At 38.1% G+C, this 24,309-nt stretch overlaps 1 protein-coding gene across 2 annotated transcripts; it reads left to right on the top strand.

Annotated features, from left to right (window-relative positions):
- The first annotated feature begins 3,177 nt into the window (after positions 1-3,177).
- On the top strand, positions 3,178-12,008 carry LOC127625396 (zinc finger protein Gfi-1b-like). 2 transcript variants are annotated; one of them, XM_052100674.1, is made up of 7 exons: positions 3,178-3,292; positions 4,001-4,119; positions 5,991-6,176; positions 6,294-6,523; positions 7,087-7,224; positions 10,575-10,740; positions 11,201-12,008. In XM_052100674.1, the coding sequence occupies exons 2-7, from the start codon at positions 4,008-4,010 to the stop codon at positions 11,377-11,379; spliced, it is 1,011 nt and encodes a 336-aa protein (XP_051956634.1). In that variant the 5' UTR covers positions 3,178-3,292; positions 4,001-4,007; the 3' UTR covers positions 11,380-12,008. The 2 variants fall into 2 exon arrangements, with proteins under 2 accessions (XP_051956634.1, XP_051956633.1); XM_052100673.1 differs by having other exon boundaries at positions 3,181-3,292; positions 3,942-4,119.
- The last annotated feature ends 12,301 nt before the right edge of the window (positions 12,009-24,309 follow it).

Raw genomic sequence — 24,309 nt, 5'->3', positions numbered from 1 at the left:
TCTATCACGTATCCGGACCTTCCTTCATCCATCGCCCCTGTGCCACACTGCCATGAGCTCCCCGTACCCACTCCTCCAGAGAGAGAGCAGCCATCTTTAGAAGAGAGCAGCAAGTCAGAGAGCAAGAAAGAAGTTGCAGATCCAGATGACAGTTTCAGAGGTGAAGCTGAGGAGAGAAACCCATACTACCCCAACTAAAAAGACCTCAATGACTTAAGAGATCTCACCAAGTCCAGTGCCGAGCCTTTGACGTCTAGGCTCAAGTAGACCTGATTACTGCTGTCAAAAGGAAAATAAATATTATGAATATTTTGTGAATCCACATCTGGTTTACATACTGATTATGTTTGGTCTATTCTTATTAACTTTGTCTAAATTTTGTAGATTGTGTATTGTGTGTGATCTATACAGTGTGTTGTGTAGCCTATTTGTTGTGTTTTTGTAATGTATAGCCTACTGTACTGAGTGTTACTTGTGTCTGGCTGCTGTTGCATTGTAATTTTCCTCATGGGATTCATAAAGTACTGTATCAATCTATATCTAAAGCTCTCTGTTCATGCATTCTTCATGAGTTTTTGTTCAGTTGTCAAAAGTTACTGACAGTCTTTAACAACATACAGTATAACTCTGCTGGAATAACTCGAGTTAAAGGAATAGTTCATCCAAAAATGAAAAATCTAATTTACTCACCTTCATGTCATCCCAGTTGTGTATGACTGAAGAATGTTTTAGCTCTGTATGTCTTCACAATGCAAGTGAATGGTAACTACAATTGTTAAGCTCTAAGAGCACATTATGGCAGCATAAAATTTACCCATGGGACCCCAGTGGTTAAATCCATATCTTCAGAAGCAATATGATAAATGTGGGTGAGAAACAGATCAATATTTAATAGTCAGATCAAGGATTTAAGTATATCTTTTTTTTTTACTATCAATCTACACTTTCACATTCTTCTTTTGTTTTGGCGATTCACATACTTCATCCTTATCACTGGGCAGGGAGGGAAATTTATGGTAAAATAAAAAAAAGACTTAAATATTGATCTGTTTCTCACCCACACTTATATCGCTTCTGAAGAAATGTATCTAACCACCGGATAATTTTAACACTGCCTTAATGCACATTTTGGAGCTTTAAAAATTGGGTCAGCATTCACTTGCATTGTATGGACCTAAAAATCTTTATTTGTGTTCTACAGAAGAAAGTTGTACAAATCTGGGATGGCATGAGGTTGAGTAAATGATGAGAGATTATACATTTTTGGGTGAACTCTTCCTCTAAAGTGCCTTGGGCACAACAGAGACATTATGAATATACAGAGCTCGAACCAGCAACCTTCAGATTGGCACATATAAATTACTAGACAACCATTATCAAGAATGGAGCTAAGGATGGTTTCAATCCATCAACCTTTGGGTTATGGCCCCAGCACGCTTCCTCTGTGCCTCTCTGCTTGCAAATTACAAGCTGAACGCTTTGAATATTACATCATTCAGTTTGTCCCATCAGATCCTCTTTTTCAAAATATGTTATGCAATCCTAGTTAATTATATTCTATTACAGAATTCACAATGTTAAGTGGACTGATGACTGTCCAAACATTATCAATAATAATTCAATCTGTTTAAGCATGATTGAGATGGACGCAGCTCTGAACAGAAGATGTTTATATATTCAAGATGACAAGATGATTATAACTAATAATTTTTCAATTTTCTATTTTTTACCAAAAAATAGTGGTAATTTGGTCATTTTATTGTAAATTCTGTTTACAGAATTGACCCTACAGCTTGGCTTCCATTATTATTAGCCCTGTGAAGGCATCATGTAAGCCAAAATCCCCTAGACTAGATTATATTAACAGAATGTTTAAATTATCTAAGAGTCTGTTTGAATGTTCGTGATTCAAAACTTCAGCGGTCAATACTTACAAGCCCTTTAATCTGCTATAAGATGCTTTCTTTCTTTCTTTCTCTTACTGTGAGACCTGTAAAAATGTCTAACTTCAAGCATTTAAAACTATTTTAAACTTTCAGGCAAGGTTTTGTCAAACCAACATTATAGTTTGTATCAACAAACTTTACATTTCTAGGTCAGTAGCCTACTTTTGTACCACACAAAATATAATATCAATATCTTCTTTTTCCCAACCACCTAAGCCCAGTTATCTTTTATCAGTTATTTGAGGGGGCCTTCTATAAGGTGACAGCTGTGGGGGCCACATATTCAAGTATATATAAACATTTGTTTTTAAAGTTGATTAGCTGCCAGACCTTGCAGCCCAGGCCACTTAATATTTAAATGCGCTGTAGTTGAACAGCAATCCACAGGGTGGCGTAAATACTCTATCGTTTGTTTGCCAGTAATTATTTACATTCACATTGTTAAGTGGAGGAACATGCAAGCAGGGCAACACCTTTACTGTAGTCTTTAGATTTACATTTATTTACATTTTTCATGGAAAAATGTAGGACTCTTAAAGCGTCCAGTGTTTAAACGTAACACATAATAAGTGAGTCTAATGGTGCTTTTAATAACCAAAGATATTACAAATATATAAATAAATAAAAAACTGTACAAATAACACTAAGCAAACATTCAGAGGCACCAACATTACAGGTTTGGTGTGTATTTTTAAAGGGGTACTTTCAAGCGTGCAAGGTTTCTTGGTGGTTTATCCCACTGATCTTATGTCTTAAGCCCACTAGCTGTTCTACAGGAGGTAAGTCAACAGATGACCTACAATGATGATAAATTGGTCATTACAGCATCTGTGGATTTTTTTTAATTATTGGATAAATGTCCCCTTTAACATATTGCTCTGTTGACAATTAACCTTTTAAATATTCCCAATTTTTATTATGCAGCATAAATGCATAGTAAAAATGCAATATATAATAATAATAATAATAATAATAATAATAATAATAATAAACATTTATAATTGTCATTTGAAAATAATAACCAGTATTTATTTATTTATTATTTTAGCTTAAACTAGAGCCATTACGGCAAACATTGCCTCCCAACCTGGCTCTTTAAACTAAGTTTTGTAGGCAAATGTTGCACCTGTTTGTTGCATCTCATTGGCTGAAAGCACAGTCAGATTCAAGCGCAAAATTATCGGATTGAAAATCAGGGAGGGGAGCTGAAAAACCCAACGCAACAAACTCACAGCGATGAAGTGCTTAAGTTTCTAAACATCACAACGGATTTTCCAGCAGTTTTTTATTGTTTTTATTTACGCAGAACAAAGTAATTAAACACAAGGATTTAAACAAAATTGCAGGTAATGTATTTTTCATAGAAAAAAAAGTTTGCAACTAGCGGCATTTATTTTAATTAATGGCTATAAAACGTAAAAGATTTGTTTTGAAAATTCTTCAGCTTTCAAAAGTGCAAAGTATCAGAATTATTACTGCAGATGTTGCTTAATTTTAAATCAAAGAAATATTTGTTAAATCATTTTAAATGACTACCAATTATAGGCTATATTTAAAATAGCCTAACTAACATATGTTATGAAATATGTGTCTCAAACCAGGGAAAAGTTTTGACTGAAACTTGCCCAAGCATCAATAGCAAAAATTAGGCACAAACAATTCCTCGGCTATAAGCGGAGTATTATTGTTTGAAGTGTTATTTGTTTACATATTGAATGCTCTAATTAATTATTTATATATTGAATAGAAATGGGTATTATTGCAGGAGCTTAGAGCAGGTTGCTTTTAAACAACAACAGGTCATATATATATATATATATATATATATATATATATATATATATATATATATATATATATATATATATATATATATATATAGGCCCTATATATTTTTATTTATTTATTTATTTTTTGGTTAATCATTTGTAATTAGCCGGATCAATTTAAGTTTTGCTGTATCATTGTTGTGGACACATTTATGTTTATTTCTAGATCACAACAACAATAAAAAAGTAAGAAGCTTCACAGCCAACAAATCGGTGTTTTTACAGGATCATCATGCCACGATCGTTTTTGGTGAGGAGTAAAAAGTGTCCATCGTTCAACATGCTCCGACCGATCGACGCCGAACAAAGTGAACCCAAACTCTCGGAACCAGCATGCGAGACAAGTAGGTGTTATTATTAGGAGTATTATTAGCAATACTAAAATACTTGCCAACATATTTCTAATCGTTGAAACAGTTGTATTATTTTAATTGTTCAAAAATCAGCCTCAATTCAACTTTTGTTTACTTTTCATGTGTCGGATTTAACATGGTTTTCGTGAGAAGACGATAGCCTATTACAGTCAAATTTAATAAGCTTCACATTTTTAGCCTATTTGTAGTAAATAGCCTATTTGTTCAAAATAATTGAAATGATAGGCTACAATCTCTCATTCTCAGTTTCAGAGAAAACATTATTTAATTGCTGAGTTGTTGGGCTGCATGAGCATCTGTCAAATTGATATTTGATGATTTCGCAGATGATTCCTCGGCTATCTCAAAACATGCAGAGCTAATAAGACGGTATTTTGGAGATTTGGTGCCGTTTACGCCTAACGTGCGCAGTTTTCAATGTTTTTTTTATTTATTTTTTTTATGTACGCATGCGCAAGACGGACGTCTTTTGCCGCGTCTCGCGCGTTTTATTTCTAGCGCCTCAGATTTTAAAGTTGTCGAACGGTTTGAGTGGATGTCAAGGATATGCAAACTAGACCCTTTCAAACAAGAGCCCAGAATTATCATATGAATCATATGATTATGAATCATTTAGAACAAAAGAAGATTGTATTGTAGTTAAAAGTAAGTTTTAGGTGGAACAGTCTCATGTCATTCTAAATTATACTGCCAGGGATTTTCGTGTAGGCTCCTCGACCCTATTTTATTGAATACTCTTATTTAACCTTACATGTTTTATCTGTTTTCATTTAGAGATGATCAGCTTGTGTTTCCAGTGAATAGAGTGTCGCCAAATGAATTTGGACACTTCAGACACACTTAATAATTTATAAATGTAATTGTATTAGGCATAAATAAAATATTAAATCAAGTGGCATTCATTTTAATGACAGAACACGAACACTTTTCAAGCAAAACATTTCAGGAAAATAAGTTTGTTTGCTTTAAACAACACATTAGATATTAGCTATAACACAATGTATTTGGACACGTTTTGATACTAAAAACAACTTCTGGACTAGATTAAATGCGACTGCAAAAATAGAGATAGTTCACCCAAAAATGTAAAGTCTCTCATCATTTACTCAAGCCATCCCAGATAGGCCTATGTATGACTTTCTTTCATCTGCTAAATGCTAATGAAGATTTTTTGAAATATATTTCAGCTCTGTAGGTCCATTCAATGGAAGTGAATGGTGGCCAGAAAGCATAAAATGTCAGCATAAAATTATAAGTACGACTGCAGTGATTAAATCCATATCTTCCGAATATGATAGGTGTGGGTGAGAAACAGATCAATATTTAAGTTATTTTTTTCTATAATTCTCCTCCCTGCATAGGAGGTGGCAATATGTGCAAAGAATACGAATATCCAAAAACAAAAAAGAATGTGCAAGTGAAAATGAAAGTGGTCATTTATATTTAAAATGACCTAAATATTGATCTGTTTCTCACACACACCTATCATATCGCTACTAAAGACATGGATTTAACCACTAGAGTCGTATGGATTACTTTTATGCTGCATTTATGCTTTAAGGAGCTTCAAAGTTCTGGTTACCATTCACTTACATTCAATGACCAACAGAGATGAAAAAGCTTAAAGAATGAAAGTCATACACGTCTAGGATGGCATGAGGGTGAGTAAATGAGCTAGCATCATTTGTTTGCAAACGCCACTTGGTTTGATCATGAATTATCTAATCAATGAAATGCATGCATTTGTGACTGAAATGTTCAAATACATTTGGGGCCTCTGTATGTCATTAGATAAATTGCAGCTGTTTACAATATCTTTTGATTTTGTTGTGATTTCTTAGTCCCAGCACTAGTCCCTTTGGAACTAAAGAAACGCTGTTCCCCAGAGCAGCCCCCATTAGATTCCTTCACTCGCCTATCCCACCAAGAACCATATGACTTTATCAAGTGTGAGACAGAGCCTGACTGCCAGATACCATCTCTTCCTGAGCTACCTGTTACAACCAGCCAGCCTTATTACATATCCAGTGAGTGACTGACTCTTTTTTGCTGATAGTTATATATGAAGAACTGGTATAATATTGAATGATTTCAGTGTTACAATATCCACACATAATGGACATATTTTACTCTACCTCCAACAGAGCCTCAACTGGCAGAGTTCCCTCCCTACTACAAGAGCTCTTACGCCTGGGATCATGTTCCCTCACCATATAACTTCAGGCAGATGAGCTTTCCTCCATCGCTCCTGCAGCATGCCAGCAGCCTGTATGGAGCTCATCTGAAGCAGAGCTCAGAGCCTTCACAAGCGCTTGACTGCAGCACACACTACTCACCTATGTCTAACACCTTCCACTGTATTACCTGCAACAAGGTATTCAGATATGAATGGCATTTGTGAATGTGTGTACCTATGTTTCCACTTCATTAAGCATATAAAGAATAAAGAATAAATGTACAAATGCACACTCATTCTTTATCATTACTATTTTCCATATTTAAAGGGATAGTTAACTCAAACATGAAAATTCTGTCATCATTTATCAGTACCACCGCTCCCTATATGCATACTATGCAGTCTGCGTAGGGCACTAACTCCCTAGGGGGGCACCATCTTACCCTAGGAGGGTACCAGAATGTCCACCGGCTAACCTTACTCACACGTTATACGTTATTCAAGGGCCCAAAAGCAGTTGCGGAACACAGACGATCACTTCACGCTCATATCACACGATATGATACGCGGAGCTCTGCATAGGGCATCAATTTGGCCAGCGGCGGCCATGTCATTTATTCATCCTCAAGTTGTTCCGAACCCATATGACATTCTTTCTTCCGTAGAACACAGAAGGAGATGGTAATCAGAATGTTCAGTCTGATGACACAGAATTGTCTTTTAGAATTTTTTTCACCACTGGGTTCTGTTCTCATCTGAAGGTGTTCTCCACCCCTCATGGCCTGGAGGTTCATGTCAGACGCTCTCACAGTGGTACACGTCCCTTCAGATGCAGCATCTGCAGAAAGAGCTTTGGCCATGCAGTTAGCTTGGAGCAACACATGAACGTCCACTCTCAGGTAAGAACAATCAAGGGTATTTAGCTACTGGGAGATCATGTAGGGTCTTTTATTTTTTAACATCTTGATCACCAAAATGTGTGAGATGTCAACAGGCCCCAGCAAATCTTGGCATGCAACTGATCTCAAAGTATAGTCAGGACATTACTGATGTAAAAAACAGCACCATCACTATTTGAAAAACAAAATGTTATTTTTGATCAAATCTAGACCAGCAGCCATCACTCCAACACCTTATCCTCGAGTAATTATGCTAAATTGCTAATTTGGTACTAGAAAATCACTTGCCATTATATCAAACACAGCTGAAAGCTATTTGGTTCGATAAATGATGCTTAACATTGCATTTGTATTTGTTTTTTGAGTTGCCACAGTATGTAACAGATTTAAGGTCAATGTTAGGTCAAAAATGGCAACAACAAAAAAAAAGAAAGAAAAAGCTTTCTCTAGAAACTCATCAGTCAATCATTGTTTAGAGGAATGAAGGCTATACAATGCTTGAAATTGCTAAAGAAACTGAAGATTTCATACAAAGGTGTACACTACAGTCTTCAAAGACAAAGGGCAACTGGCTCTAACAAGGACAGAAAGAGATGTGGAATGCCAGATACACCATTAAACAAGAGGATAAGTACATCAGAGTCTTTAGTTTGAGAAAAGGACACCTCACATGTCCTTAGCTGACAGCTTTATTGAATTCTACCTGCTCAACACCAGTTTCCATTTTTCAACAGTTAAGAGAAGACTCAGAGGTGCAGGCCTTATGGGAAGAATTGCAAAGAAAAAGCCACTTTTGAAACAGAAAAAAAAAAGAAAATGTTAGAGTGGGCAAAGAAACATTGGACAACAGATAATTGGAAAAGTGTGTTATGAATCTTAACCCCATTGAGCTTTTGTGGGATCAGCTAGACAGTAAGGTGTGTGAGAAGTGCCCGACAAGACAGCCTCATTTGTGCTACAGGAAGAGTGGGGTGAAATGTCACCTGAGTATCTGGACAAACTGACAGCTAGAATGCCAAGGATCTGCAAAGCTGTCATTTATGCACATGGAGGATTTTTTGATGAGAACACTTTGAACTAGTTTAATTCAAATTGTAATAGTAATTTTTCACGTTGTTAATGGTCTGCCTATACATTGTGATCATTTGAATGCCACTTTGGTGAATAAAAGCACCAATATCTTTCCATAAGAGCAAAATCTGTACATTATTCCAAACTTTTGGCCGCCAGTGTATGTGTGTATATATATACACTCACCTAAAGGATTATTAGGAACACCTGTTCAATTTCTCATTAATGCAATTATCTAATCAACCAATCACATGGCAGTTGCTTCAATGCATTTAGGGGTGTGGTCCTGGTCAAGACAATCTCCTGAACTCCAAACTGAATGTCAGAATGGGAAAGAAAGGTGATTTAAGCAATTTTGAGCATGGCATGGTTGTTGGTGCCAGACGGGCCGGTCTGAGTATTTCACAATCTGCTCAGTTACTGGGATTTTCACGCACAACCATTTCTAGGGTTTACAAAGAATGGTGTGAAAAGGGAAAAACATCCAGTATGCGGCAGTCCTGTGGGCGAAAATTCCTTGTTGATGCTAGAGGTCAGAGGAGAATGGGCCGACTGATTCAAGCTGATAGAAGAGCAACTTTGCCTGAAATAACCACTCGTTACAACCGAGGTATGCAGCAAAGCATTTGTGAAGCCACAACACGCACAACCTTGAGGCGGATGGGCTACAACAGCAGAAGACCCCACCGGGTACCACTCATCTCCACTACAAATAGGAAAAAGAGGTTACAATTTGCAAGAGCTCACCAAAATTGGACAGTTGAATACTGGAAAAATGTTGCCTGGTCTGATGAGTCTCGATTTCTGTTGAGACATTCAGATGGTAGAGTCAGAATTTGGCGTAAACAGAATGAGAACATGGATCCATCATGCCTTGTTACCACTGTGCAGGCTGGTGGTGGTGGTGGTGTAATGGTTTGGGGGATGTTTTCTTGGCACACTATAGGTCCCTTAGTGCCAATTGGGCATCGTTTAAATGCCACGGCCTACCTGAGCATTGTTTCTGACCAAGTCCATCCCTTTATGGCCACCATGTACCCATCCTCTGATGGCTACTTCCAGCAGGATAATGCACCATGTCACAAAGCTCGAATCATTTCAAATTGGTTTCTTGAACATGACAATGAGTTCACTGTACTAAAATGGCCCCCACAGTCACCAGATCTCAACCCAACAGAGCATCTTTGGGATGTGGTGGAACAGGAGCTTCGTGCCCTGGATGTGCATCCCACAAATCTCCATCAACTGCAAGATGCTATCCTATCAATATGGGCCAACATTTCTAAAGAATGCTTTCAGCACCTTGTTGAATCAATGCCACGTAGAATTAAGGCAGTTCTGAAGGCGAAAGGGGGTCAAACACAGTATTAGTATGGTGTTCCTAATAATCCTTTAGGTGAGTGTATATATAAACATATACAAGGCAAAAATGCAACAATATGAAGATAATCCACATAAGAATTTTGCAAGTCAGGGATGCAGTTTCAGATGCAATATTGTTTAAATTTTAAGAGAACCCATAAGAGAATTATATTTTTGAGACTTTGATGCAAATAAAATATACATACTTACTGCTGGTTCAGGATGCTTCCTTGAGTTACTTCAGCTTTTACTATCATTGAGCAACTAATTGCATGGTTTTGTTAAATGCGGTGGCTCCTGACACATGATCCAAAGCTCGTTTCATCACCAGGCGAGAAAAAAGATTACACACTTACTCTTAAAAAAAAAAAAAAAAAAAAATCACTTTGTCGGTTTAGAAATCTTTGTTGGGCCGAGAAATTGCTATGAAAATTTGCATTTGGAGTGAAAGGGCCAACTTCAATGCCAACAATCTTTTTTCTAGTAGTTTGTTATAGTAGAGAACATTGAACAAAATAGCTTTAGTTCTTTGCTTGTTTGGGGTTACTACACTATTACATCCCTACTTCTTAAAAAATATTTAGCTTTTGCTGCACTTTTGTTATTGATAGTCATTTTGTTTCATTTGTTTGATGTTTGTTGACAATTTGTTCCTCGTTTGAATGTTACATGGTTTCTAATCCTTTTAACCCTGTTTAATGGCAACTGTTTTGTTTTACCAAACAAAATGTACTTTTTGATGTATTTGACTTTGATCTTAACTAACTTAAACACATTTTGTTTGCTTGCAAAAACAAGTAAATAACGGCAAATAAACTGGTAGTAGGAGGTCCCATTTGAGATCAGCTTGCATTTTGGCTTTTAAAAGAAATTTGAATGTAATTAATGTTGTTGTTGTTGTCGATTTGTGTGAACAGGAAAGAAGTTTTGAGTGCAAGATGTGTGGAAAGACCTTCAAACGCTCCTCAACGTTGTCCACACACCTGCTGATCCACTCTGACACACGGCCCTACCCCTGCCAATACTGCGGCAAGAGATTCCACCAGAAATCCGATATGAAGAAACACACCTACATCCACACAGGTGAGACGTCATGAGATGAACAAGAACACTTGTGGTTTAATGTAGCTGAATAACTGTTCCCATGTTATTTGGAAATACATTCAAAGTGTTATCTCTGATTTCATTCTATGTACATCAGTAAAACCGAGTCTTGCTTATCCTGAATAGAGATACACTTTCTAGGGTGTGTTTTCGAAGAGCGGCACAGCAACAGATAAATCAAGAAAAGAAGATTGAACAAATGCTGCCTCGATTTGCATAGCTGGTCTTCCTGCTTTGCTGAAGCCTTACAGAAAGTTATGTTTGCATGTATGCTGTAGCAGGCAGCCATTCCTGTATTGGAAAACAGAACAAATCTGGGTGGCAGGCAAATCTTAGCTTCAAGCTGTTTTTTAAAGCAAAGATTCACAACTGTTTTATCACTGATTAAAAAGGCTTTCAGTTTACAAAAATGCAATTATGTTAAATGTTATGTTTACAGGTGAGAAACCTCATAAATGTCAGGTGTGTGGGAAGGCCTTCAGCCAGAGCTCCAACCTCATTACACACAGTCGCAAACACACCGGATTCAAGCCATTCATTTGTGAGATCTGTTCCAAGGGCTTCCAAAGGAAAGTGGATCTTCGTAGACACCACGAGAGTCAGCACGGCCTTAAATGATGTGATGGACTGCAAGGAAGGAATGAAGACTACCTATGGCTGTTGTATGCAAACCAAGGGCTGGTAAAAAGACAATTGAAGAACGTGAAATGAAGAGGTTTTTAGTTAATTTAAATCAACTCATGTTGAAGGAACGTTCCGGGTTAATACACATTAAGCTCAATTGACAGCATTTGTGGCATATTGTTAATAACCACAAACATTTATTTTGTTTCTTTCTTTACAAATAGACAAAACCTTGGTTACAGTGAGGCACTTACAATGGAAGTGAATGGGGCCAATTGTTAGAGGGTTTAAAGGCAGAAATGTGAAGCTTATAATTTTATAAAAGCACTTACATTAATTGTTCTGTTAAAACTTTTAAAAGCTCTATCTGCATTTCAAACTATTAAATCACATCCACATGTAAGTTAGCATGCCATATTTCTCACTCTCAATAGCATATTCTCAGAAGTGGCCTGTGTGCTACCTCTTGAATACTTTAGTTCTCTTAAAATTAGACATTTTTTTTTATATTAATGCTTTTTAAATGCTGTGAAAATATTGTATGTGTTTATATTTGATTTGATTTAGTCTTTTTGTTCTGTTCTATTTATAGTGTCTTACTGAGAATTCTAAATAAATATTGAAATGGCGTTGTAAAGTGCATGGTCAATTTATAAAGTGGATTATTAAACTGTAGGTTGAAGGGGTGGTGACGGTGAGTACGTAGTGTAAATTTGTTAGGAATCAGTCTTGGAACAGTGAAAAAAAATAGAACAGTTAGCAAACAAGGCTTTGCAGCGTTTGTCTTTTTGTGTCTCCGCCCTGATGAGGATCCGGATACACGGTTCCATAGGCCCTGCCGAAGCTTCTGCACACTGCCAGAGGCTGTGTGAAATCTCTGGTGTGACTGGAGATAAAGCTTCATTCAAATAGGTACCTGGAACTCTACATGCAAATCGCCTGCCTAGCAGGTTTGTAAACTGTGGCTGAAAAAACAGACCTCAGTCACCATAACCTTGTCAGAGGAAGGCAATACAGGAAAACATATACATTTAGATAAATAAATGGGATACATATAAATTTAGATAAATATATTATTCTTGTGTTTTTAGAACTTTTGCAAAGTTTGACCAAGTAAAGACATCGTACCCAAGCCATCTTTGAGAAAAAACTCATACTTAAAAAATTTACTGACATCTCCCTCCCAGGTCACTCCCATTAGTAGAGTTCCAGCTGCTTTGCCAAACAAATTCATACAGACACACTGTAGCTTTACGCACACCGCCTCTCTCAAACAAAAGAGACAGTTAGGAAAATCGAATCAGTCTACACTGTGGCATGACATAAAACACATATTACTTAACTCCGCTGTGATCCCCTCAGAACATTAAATGTTGTTTTCAGTGCTGCCTAGGGGTCCCCCCTTATTTCAAAAGTGGAGCTGGATAAAACAATAATAATAATATATGCAACGTTGTGCCAGTCGATATATTATCAGGAGTGGGATCTTATTTGGTTTCATTTGACTGATTTTTCGGATTAATTTGACTTCAAAGTAGTAATGAAGTCTGCTCCAATTATACAGTCCTTAATCCTGCACTAACTACTTTAGATTACCTTAAAATATCTGCATGCACAGCGGTCCTTAACCTTCTTGACTCCGAGGCATTCTGATTGCCCAAGACAATATTCGGAACCCCAGAAAATTGGAATGTAAATAGAATAAATAACCTTCAATTTCAAGATTCCAGACATTTCAGGAACTGTTCGTTTATATGTTGTAGGCCTACATCATGATTTTATCAAATTTTAAAGTTATCATATTTTAATTTAACTAATTTACAATCATCTTGAGGCCCCCTTTGGAGTTACGAACCTCTGTTCTAGTGTTATAAAACTAAAACAAAGATAAATTACAGCATTTTACTTGTATGATCATTCATACATTTATGAAGATTTTTACTTTTAGTCTTGTCATGTGAAGACGAGTGCACTTCGTGTCAGTCCCATTCTAAAAGCACAGCACCTTGGGCATTTAAAAGTTATCGCCGGAAAGTCATTTTCGAAACACTGAGCATTAAAGCCCAGAGTATACTTCGGTTTTGACCACTGATCTATATATATATACAGATCAGTGGTTTTGACACAAAAGCTTAGTGTCTGCCTTCAGTCGAACCCACAGCCTTTCAAAGTATACATCATTTGACTGAGCACGCATACAGGCAGTTGGGCGATGCGACTGCTATGAGACTATTTCTCTTCAGGAGTTTAGATCCATAAAGATGCCTTTATTTTCCCTCAGTCTCAAGTTGTACACATGCAGGGATCTCCTGACCTCTTCCTCTGTTGTTGTTTTCACCTTCATATCCTGTTGTTTACCAGGGATTACATCTAGCGCTTCTTCGTGACGACAACAGCTCAGTTGTGAGTGTTGCCACCTTGTGGACCCTCTAATTAGTGCATATCATTCCAGGCGCATGCGCACGCTCAGAGTGAGCACGGCTAGAAAAATAGCACACATTTAGTGCTCGAGTCAAAATTTGCGACACGCCTAGTGTTCGTGTCTAACCGAGCTTGCAGTGATAACAGCAAAAAATTACCATTTTCAAAATAATCTGACAAAGCAAGAAAACGGCATTTACATGTTTGTTGAAATTATCGGGTTACTCTTTGCTTTTGACGTCAAATCCTAAACAGTCATGCACGCAACATTTGCACACATTGGATAAGCTGGTAAGAACAGCAGTAAATATGTTTATAAGCTTAACGAAATCAGGGTAAATGGCAAAACTCTATGAATGTTGATCGGTTTATGCTTAAACAGTTTATGACCTTGATCCGTTAAAAAAAAAAGTTTATTTTTTTGTTCTTATGTGGGTCTGGAAATCACCCTACATCCTCCTCAATTTGTACACTGGTGTTTAACCTTTGCCATGGGTACTGTTTGATCTATTTTAATAGTAAAAAGAAGAAAAAACATGTTAAATTACAAGTAAGTGTTGTCATTCAACCATTAATGTAAGTGGGAACTGATTGAGAGACAAGCTGAAGATAGTTTGGCAGAAATCACATCACTTCTACTACTGACCTGTTCCCCATCTGCCCCTGCACACCTCCTCACTAATGTAACAGGTTGGACATTAGAAATCAGTGTCTGCATCGGGGTGGGAACTGCATTCCCAGTACAGTTGGTAAACAAATCCGTGGTGCTCATGCAAATGATTGCGTGTATTACTTCGTCAACAGGGTCTGAGTCTGGACAGTTATAGAGCTACATCCTGAGTGAGACAGTAAATCCAACAGCAAATCACAAGCAAAGCCAACGGGTGTCAGATTTGGAAGACCATGCCTTAACAAACAGGATTTTTGGACTAAGGCAAGTGGGTGGGGGCCAAATGTATTCTCGGAGAGAGAAAAGGGAGATAAAGGGGCAGGCACAGAAGAAGAAAAAAAAACACATCTGAGTTCCACTTCCCTATTTTAACAGAGGTGCGTTTGTGTGTTGATAGAGTAGTTTATGGATCAATGCTTTCACATGTGATTTTGTAAATCTGAAAACAGTCCACTAATAGTAAAATCTGATAATAAAATGTAAGCAGTTTTAGTAGCCAGTACAGCCACAGTCCACTAATACCTTACGTAAAAACACTGCGGTAGCTCTTTATATTTCGGTGTAGTTTTGTTACATGTTACTATTGGTAAATACCATAATGGGGGGCCTGGGTAGCTTAGCGAGTAAAGACCACCCCTGGAATCGCGAGTTCGAATCCAGGGCATGCTGAGTGACTCCAGCCAGGTCTCCTAAGAAACCAAATTGGCCCAGTTGCTATGGAGGGTAGAGTCACATGCCTCCACGTAGACACTATAATGCGGTTCTCGCTCTCGGTGGGGTGCGCGGTGAGTTGCGCATGGATGCCGTGGAGAATAGCGTGAAGCCTCCACATGCGCTGTCTCCATGGTAACGCGCTCAACAAGCCACATGATAAGATGTGCGGATTGACTGTCTTAGACGTGGAGATTCATCCTCCACCACCCGGATAGAGGCGAGTCACTACACCACCACGAGGACTTGGAAATTAAATGGAAATACAAGCAGCTTATTGAAAAATAAAGTGTGACCCATGCTTTTAATATACAATGACACCACAAAGTATTTGTTATTTTTTTGAACAATTGTTTGGACATATTTACAATTAACAAACTGGTCCCAAAGCTACGTTTAATGATGAATATGTGGTGGTAAGTCAATTATATTCACACATTAGTTCATCACATTAACTACTGTATATACTGTATGTTCCACTAAGTCTGACTACCAGAAGGTGCCAAAATACATTTTGTTGTAATTTTGGCAAAGTATATCTATTGTTTTATCATCTAAAACCTAACAAACTTCTTTTCTAAAATGCTTGTGCTATCTTTCTTCAGAATAAATCCCACATTGGTTTGATATAATTTTTTTCTGATGCAATCAAATCCGTGCATTTGTGTGTCTTAAAGGGGCACTTTACCCAAAAATAAGTTATTCACTCACATTTTGTTCCAAATGTCCTTTCTTCCGTGGAACTCAAAAGATATTGGGCCATTCCCTTTTATTGTATGGAATAAAGATGCAATGAAAGTGAATTGACTGAGACTAACATATAGCATCTCCTTTTGTGTTCCATGGCAATGAAAGGGTTTGGAACAACATCATAGTGAGTAAATTATTACAGATTTATTTATTTGTATTTATTTTTTTATTTTTTTTTGCATGAACTGTTCCTTTAAGGGTCCAAAAAGTTTCAAGGCAACTGTATTCTATGAAATAATTCAAGCATCATATGTCAGAATCACTTTTTTAAACTGTGATTTTTAGCTGTTCTGTGTTTGAACAGTTAATTCAGGTTTAATTCTGAGGAATGATAAAACAGGAAATAGGCGAGATGTGGCTTCAGGTTTTTGGAAAGGCTGGCACTGTAATAAAACTCTATAATGGATCCAGTGCCAAAAACTGTTTATGCCTGCAGGCAAGAAGATAAATTTGACCTAGTGTACATCAGTCCGTACTTATGAACACATGCTCACTGAGTCAACACATCAGCACAATAAAATAACACCAACACACTCCACTTCTCCATACACAAAGTCATCAAGCTTGCACTTCATCAATTATGAACATTGACTCAAGAGGTCATGACATCTTTAAAAGTGTACACATGCATAGTTTTGGAGTGAAAGGCAGTAAAAAGGGAGGGAAAACAGAGGAGAGAAAAAAGATAGAGGGAGAGAGAGAGAGAGATTTGGTTGGCAAATGAGCCATATGCAAAGCACTTTGTCTCTGTGCTTGCCTGAGGCAAAGCAGCAGGTGACAGTGTACGGGAAAGCAGAAGCCTTATCACAGAAAGCTCTGTCAAAAATGAAAATTATTACCTTTAGAAATTTTAACTTTCTATTAATCTTGTCGAAAGCACAGCAGAAAGGCAAGATCTGATGCCAAAAACGTTAAACAGCTTAAAGTCATTGTTCACCCAAAATAAAAATGTTGTCATAATTTACTCACCATCATGTTCTTCCGAACCCCTGACTTTCTTTCTTCCGTGTAACATAAAAGGAGACATTAGGCAGAATGTGAGCCTCAGCCACCATTCTCTTTCATTGCAACTTTTTCCAAACAGAAACTCAATCAGGTTTGTAACAACATTACGATGAGCTTTAATTTCTGGGTGAACTATCTCTTTAAGCAAAGCATTATCTTTTCAATCTAGCTTTAGGATGTTTCTTTCTTGTGAATTTTCAAAATAATCATGGCACATTTTAGCAAAACAAAATTACTTGCTTTGTTACATGTTTGACTGCAGTTTCGCACTGAAATGTCCAGCAGGGGGCTCCAAAAGTAAGTGAAATGGTGTCATAATCAGACAAGGTTTTAAGGTAAATATTAGATGGAGGTTTTAATAAGTAACCTAAACTTTAACCTAAACCTAACCACTAGTGATCTAAAACTATATGAGAGGTCAACAAAGCAAGACATCCTACTGCTAAACCTAATCGATAGTGTCCAAAAACAGCATATGTTCTGAAGCAACCATGTGATCTCATGTCGCTTTTGTGACACTCGTCTCATGTCATGCTTGACTGTTCTTGAACCGCGGATTTCCGAGTTCAAAGTCTCTCAGGTGAGCTACTGCACAAGCTAATCATATGGAAATAAGTGTGTAAATGTAGGTTAGTCTGTAATACAAGTGTAAAAATTTATTATTTTTTAAATTATGCATTATACTAAAAAAAAAAAAAAAGCACACTTAAAAACGAGGCACTTACAAAGAAATTGAATAGGGGCCAATTTTTTTATATTAAAATACTAACTTTTTCAAAAGTGTAGCCACAAGACGTAAATAATTTGCATGTGAACATTATTTTAGTGTGATAAAACCACTTCCAAACCTTTTCTGTGTAACTTTACAGTCAATTTAAAAATTTTGTTACCATTATGGTGTAATGTCAACAAACCCTAAAACCTAAAAACGACTGTAAAAATGATTATTTAAACAATTTTACAACTCAAATGATACATGAGTTTTAACAGAAAAATTGAAGTACATTTATAAAATTATAAGCTTCACATTTCTGCCTTAAACCTCCAAAAATTGTCCACATTCACTTTCATTGCCCCCATTCACTTCCATTGTAAGTGCCTCGCTGTGACCTTGATTTTTGCTTTTTTTACACATGCACAAAGACCTACTGGCTTGCTGATGAGTGTGAATGTGAAAGAGTTAATTATTATCAGACTTCAATCCACATCTCTACTGCTGTTTCTCAGACAAAGCTCCTGTCAGTGAGTTTTATGGCTTTGGAGATGAGGAGAGGCCACAGATAGACGCAGACGATAGAGCAGAGCAGTGACACAGCAAGACTCAAAACACACAGATTAGAGTTGGACACCAGATAAGGGGCAATCATTATTTAAATCCACTGAGAGGATTAAACATGTGCCCATAACATTCAGAAACTGAAAATATAAGGAAACAAGGAAACCAAAAGTTCATATTACAACATCATCCTTAAGTTATTTTCTTCTTTCCTGTTGAAAAGTAGATTGAAATAAATGTTCATTTGATTACATCATTCCGAGACCTGACACCACGCCCACTGTGTCCATCTCTTGCTCAGTCTGTCACACACTGTTGTCAGATTTTACTGCTTATTTGAAATGTTATATTCAGTGCTATCTAAAAGGGTGACTTTGTACATGACAGAGAATGGATACATCGACACCACTTTACAACTCAGAGGCAAGACCTGGAAAAGGGAATCGTAACTGGATGCACAATCTCCCCATCCTCTTTATTATGGGAATGAACCTCCTTGTAACAGCTGCTGGGAAAGAATCCCGAGGACCAAAAATGGAATCGGACATCCGACAACCCCCAATAAGAGGTTTCATGGACGATCTCACTTTGACAACCACAACCCATGTGGAGGCAAGTTGGGTGCTAACAGTACTTGACTGCATGGCAACGTGGGCCAGAATGAAGATTAAGCAAATGAAATCCAGTAGTATGGTGATCAGAAAAGGCAAATTGATAAACAGGTTTTAGCTGCAAGTGCAGGGAGAGGATATTCCATCGATAGAGGAGAATCCAATCAAATGCCTCGGAAAGTGGTTTGATGACTCACTGACAGGAACAACATCACCATCACTGAAAAGCAGTCAGAGGTAATGGCTGAGAAGGATAGAAAAATCAGGACTTCCTGGGAAATTCAAAGAATGGCTCTACCAACACGGACGGCTGCTGATACTCATGTGGCTGTTGACAGTGTTTGAAATTCCTATGACAAGTGTGGAAGGAGTGGAGAGGAAGATTAACAAGTACCTCCGAAGGTGGCTGGGAATCCCTCCAAGCTTCACTTCAGAAGGCCTCTACATAAGATCAGGACAGCTCCAACTTCCTCTGTCATCAGTGGTGGAGGAATTCAAAGTGGCAATGTGTAGAGTGGTAATGACATACAGACACTCCCAGGATGAACAAGACAGACACGCAGGCATTACTACAAGATCAGGATGCAAGTTGACAGCCGACACCTCTGTCACACAAGCTGAAAGTATGCTGAAGATACATGACATCATTGGAATGACATGCACAGGGAGACAGGGCTTCAGAAATTCCCATTTCCAACAATGGGGAAGACAGATACCAAGGAAAGAAGCGCCATGATCCAGGAGGAAGTACGGTACCTGGAGGACGAAGATCAAGGTCTATGGTGCTAGCATACCAGGGAGCCTGGACCAAATGTGAACTTCCCAAGAGGAAGATCACATGGGCGGATCTATGGAAACTGGAGCCTTTCAGTATCTTCTTCCTGCTGCGATCGGTGTATGACATGCTCCCAGCTCATTTGCACAAGTGGGGTATGAGAGAGGAACCACTATGCAAGCTTTGTGGGGAGTAGGGCACCATGGCACACATCTTGTCAGGGTGTAAAACACCACTCACCCAGGGAAGATACAGATGGAAGGTGCTCATGACGCTTGCTAACACTCTGGAGCACAAGAGATGCAAGAAACACCAAACACACAGGAAACCAACACCATCGATCAAGTTTGTGAGAGAGGGAGAAAAGCCATCAACCACAGTAAGAACAACAGACAGCCTACTACAAGAGGCCCACTCATGGGATATGAAGGTAGACCTGGGAGGAAGGCCTGTGGCCCTGTGTTCTGAGCTGGTGAAGAAGATCATCCTGATCAAACTTACAGTCCCGTGGGAAGAAGGGTGTGACCAAGCCTTTGAAAGAAAGAGTGCCAAATACCAGGATATTTTGCAAGATTGTCGGGAGAAAGGATGGCGGTGCGGCTGTTCCCAGTTGATGTTGGCTGTAGAGGATTCCCTGCCATTGGAATGATAGGAAAGGAAAAGAAGACAGCAGATTGCAGGATGAGGGAAGCAGCAGAAAGAGCCTCTTGCTGGCTATGGAACAGGAGGAGCCATGCTGGAAGCCAGAAGAAGGAGATGGGCAGTGATTTGGTCACCACTGCCGACCCACCAATGGGAGGGTGTTACGGTTCTGGGTCGAAATCCCCAATGAACATTGGACACCGTCTAACAACATCAACTCCTCCTGGCCAAGGCTACATTCACAGAAGTTGAATGTAGGAGAAGCATCTTTTCTCTTGACCAAACATTTTTGGTCTTTCCCCATTCAAGTAGGTAGGAGCTGCACTTTCATGATGCTTGTTTGCATAGAAAAATAGCTGCCCAAACTCCCCAAGAGCATTCCAAAGATGGCCGCCAAGTGGACTGACTTAACTTGAAAAAGAGACTTTGTTGAAAGGATCCAGATATACATTTGGACCACTCTAACTCCTTTTTTGTTTTTGTTTAAATTCTTGACTGTTTATTGGTGATGTCAAGTGATGTTATTTTTCTATGAACATTTCCTGATTGTCAAAACAGAGACTACTGAGCAGATCTGGGCCATTTCTATTAAATTAAATGGGAGAAATTGGAATGCCCAATGGCAGCCAATGGTCAACGGATGTAGAAAGGAAGTCCCACCTTACAGGTAAACTAGCCAGTCACTTTTTAGATACAGAAATCACCTGTTAATCAACTAGAGAATCCATATGCGCATTAGCTATACAAGAAGGTAAAATTTTGTTTTTTTGTCTGTTAACTTAGTTAAAGACACACAATTTATTATACCAGCTGTGACGGAACGACACGCATCTCCTGTGGATCATCGTCGCCTGTGGGGAATTTTTCTCGTTTGGAGCCATATGATGGGGCTCACCTGAACCCAACAAAGAGCCTCATCATCACCGCTGCCTTTAAACACAGAGCACGTCTCTCCTCTGGAGACCTGGCCCACCTGCTGGCATCTTCGCAGGTCCAGGAATGGAGCAGGGAGGTTCTGGTGCCAGTTAGATGCGTTGCCGGACCCGCAACTCTTGTGTGAGTTAGTTGTGGGGGATTGGCGAGTATGCATCGCGGCTGACGGGGCAGGATGCTGGGCTGCTATTCCCCTCAAGTTCGAGGCCCAGGGAAGCTGGACCACTCGAGTGAAGCTGCCACCCTACGTGCCAACAGCTGCCAGGAACCCATCCACTATCACCTGGAACTTCCCATTTTCACTACTCTTTCTTCACATTGCCCTTTCCACCGTGAATGCCTCATATTCCCTTTTGTTGTGGACATTTTAAATAAATGCCTCTCCGAGACCTGATGCCACACCCACTGTGTCCGTCTCTTGCTCACCCCACCACACAGTGTTTTCAGACTTTACTGCTTATTTGAATTATGTTTTTCTTTTTATTGTGACCTTGACCAACAGTTTTGGTTATTTCTGTCTATCCCCATTTAAGTAGGTTGGAGCTGCATTTTCATGACGCTTGTTTACATAGAAAAATAGCTGCCCAAACTCCCCAAGAGCGTTCCAAAGACAGCCACAGAGTGGACTGACTTACCTTGAAAAGAAACTTTGTTGAAAGAATCTGGAAATACATTTGGACCGTTCTAATTCCTTTGTTTATATTTTTGAAATGGTCTATAAACTCGAATTATTTTCATATGAACTGTCTTAGAACGTTTACAGAGAAACAGCATCTCATAAGTAAACAACGTGAAGCAAAGGGGGACTTGCATCACCCTAAAGGGGTTTGTTTGGGATAAAAAACAACTGCTATCCTGCTTATTAGATGGCTACCAACCAAATAAATAAATACATGGACATATAATTTAGATTTGCTCTGAAATTATGTGATTATGTGAAAAGAAATAAATAGCTGAACGGCTGGAATCAACCTCTCGTTTGTGTCGGAGTTCTGTTAGTGTTTAATGACCATATGACTACTCATTATTCAGCCTATTACAAGGCTACTTGCCAAACAAGTGAATAACTAAATGTACATGAAACATTGATTTGTTTAAATTATTTTATTAGCTTATTGTACAGATTGCACAGTGAGCCGAGAAACAAGAGACTGAATGAAGACGGTCACAGAACCCGGATGAGCGGTCTGATACATCTAAATCTCCTATCTGACCGCTGGATGTAATTGCAAAACAAATTACTTTACAAATGGTTTCCCAAACACTCCCCCAGTCTTCCATGGCTCTAAACAACAGTTAACTGTAGCCTTCTATGTTTATTATTGGTTAACACATGTGGGCCACAGTCAGCTTTTTGCATTTTAATGAACATGTCATTCTCAGGACATCAAATTTAGTGATACGACGGTTCAATGATATGTCACTTTTTAATAAGGGGTATCCAAAAATATCAAAACAACATTTTAAAGGTGCATTCAGTAATTTTTAAAGTATGTCTAAGTATGTCTTACACTGACACCTAGTGGCTTGGATGCTGCATCATTCAAAATAATAGTTTTCAGTTACCAATGCCATTAAAGATATTCACTACGCAGTTAGCCAGGATTAATTTAATCCATGAGTGAGTGCAATAACAGGGCAGTTACTGAGAGTAGTCATGTGATGCTAACATGGCTGCCCCCATGAGGCACACCTGCTCCATGTACAATAAAACAGCTTTTATAACTGAACTCTTCATCTCACATGAGTGGTCATGATTTTATACATACGTTTCAAAATTACTATTCATTTCTTTAGAAATAAAATGTTTAAATGTGTAAATATATTGCTGAGTGCACCTTTAAAAATGAGTTTGCAATTGCTGTATTATCTGCACAGTTACAGGCACTTTGTGCATTTCAAGGCTGTGCTGTCCCCTTGTGGACAAATACATAAACTATAAATATCAAATCCATAATCAACTGACATTCAAAGCATCATACGAATGTGAAGATATGGATTACAGTATGAATCGATTAATAACAGCATTGGTAAACAGGCCAACAAACAATAACAGCCATAATAATACAATTACATTTACATATAACTGATAATAAAGTGTAAAATTGGTACCAAACATTAATATAAAATTTGAGATTCTAGAGTGAAAACAAAAGGACAAAGACAGATATTTCTCTTATACAGGAGGTTTTATTAAACATTTTGTGTATAAACAGAGGCTGCAAATGCCTTCCAAACGTTTCAGTCTGCAGAATTCAGTATCTATTTGTAAAGTCCTATAACCAGAACATTAAGGTATTAGCGAGAATAAATTGTGAGGAAAAATGGAGAGAATCCATAGGCTGTCCCAGTGGCTGTGCAGTATGTCCATGATAACACTAAAATGGATATGACCGATGCAGTTAAATACCAACAATTTAAAAACTGTTACACTGTGGATACTCCAGTATCAATCTTTGCACCTTTCTATCCCTTGTTGCCATACAAGACTTTAGACCTAAGAGAACAGACTGAATCATTAAGTCAATGTGAGTCAATTAAACAATTTAACAGAACATACGTTTTCAGAGTGTAAATAATTTGTAATGGTTTACAGGCCATGCAAGCTTTTTTCAAAAGTGTAATCACATCAGTAATTCAACCATGTGCACTACAAATAATAGTTTTTCAAATAACATACTCCGTATCTCTTATTCAACTGGTGCATTTTCCCCAATGCTCCAATATTCTTCTCCCAGTAGCATTCAAGAATAAAATTAAGCACATTAAATAAAGACATTAACATAATGGGAATGCTTGGCATAACCTAATTTCTGTGAGCAATTTAGTTTCCCCTGGCTTTGATTTATGGTTTAGTTTCATACTGATAAGAGGACACTATTCATCATTTGTCACAGAGGACTGTGTAATATGGAGCTGCAAACATTGAGAGTTTGATGAGAGATAAAGGGGCCTTCATATTCTCTTTTACAGTCAATCATCTCAGGACACATTGTGTCTAGAATATACCCTTTCTGTGACACGCATAATGCCGAAAAATTAAGATTAACATTTACCTTGCTTTAACTTTTATGGATGCTGTAGTTTGGTTGCAAGACATGACATTTACCTTTAGTGCCAACAATTACGG

This window comes from Xyrauchen texanus, chromosome 31 (assembly GCF_025860055.1).
Source record: "Xyrauchen texanus isolate HMW12.3.18 chromosome 31, RBS_HiC_50CHRs, whole genome shotgun sequence".
NCBI lineage: Eukaryota > Metazoa > Chordata > Actinopteri > Cypriniformes > Catostomidae > Xyrauchen > Xyrauchen texanus.
This window is presented reverse-complemented; position numbering and strand designations above follow the sequence as displayed.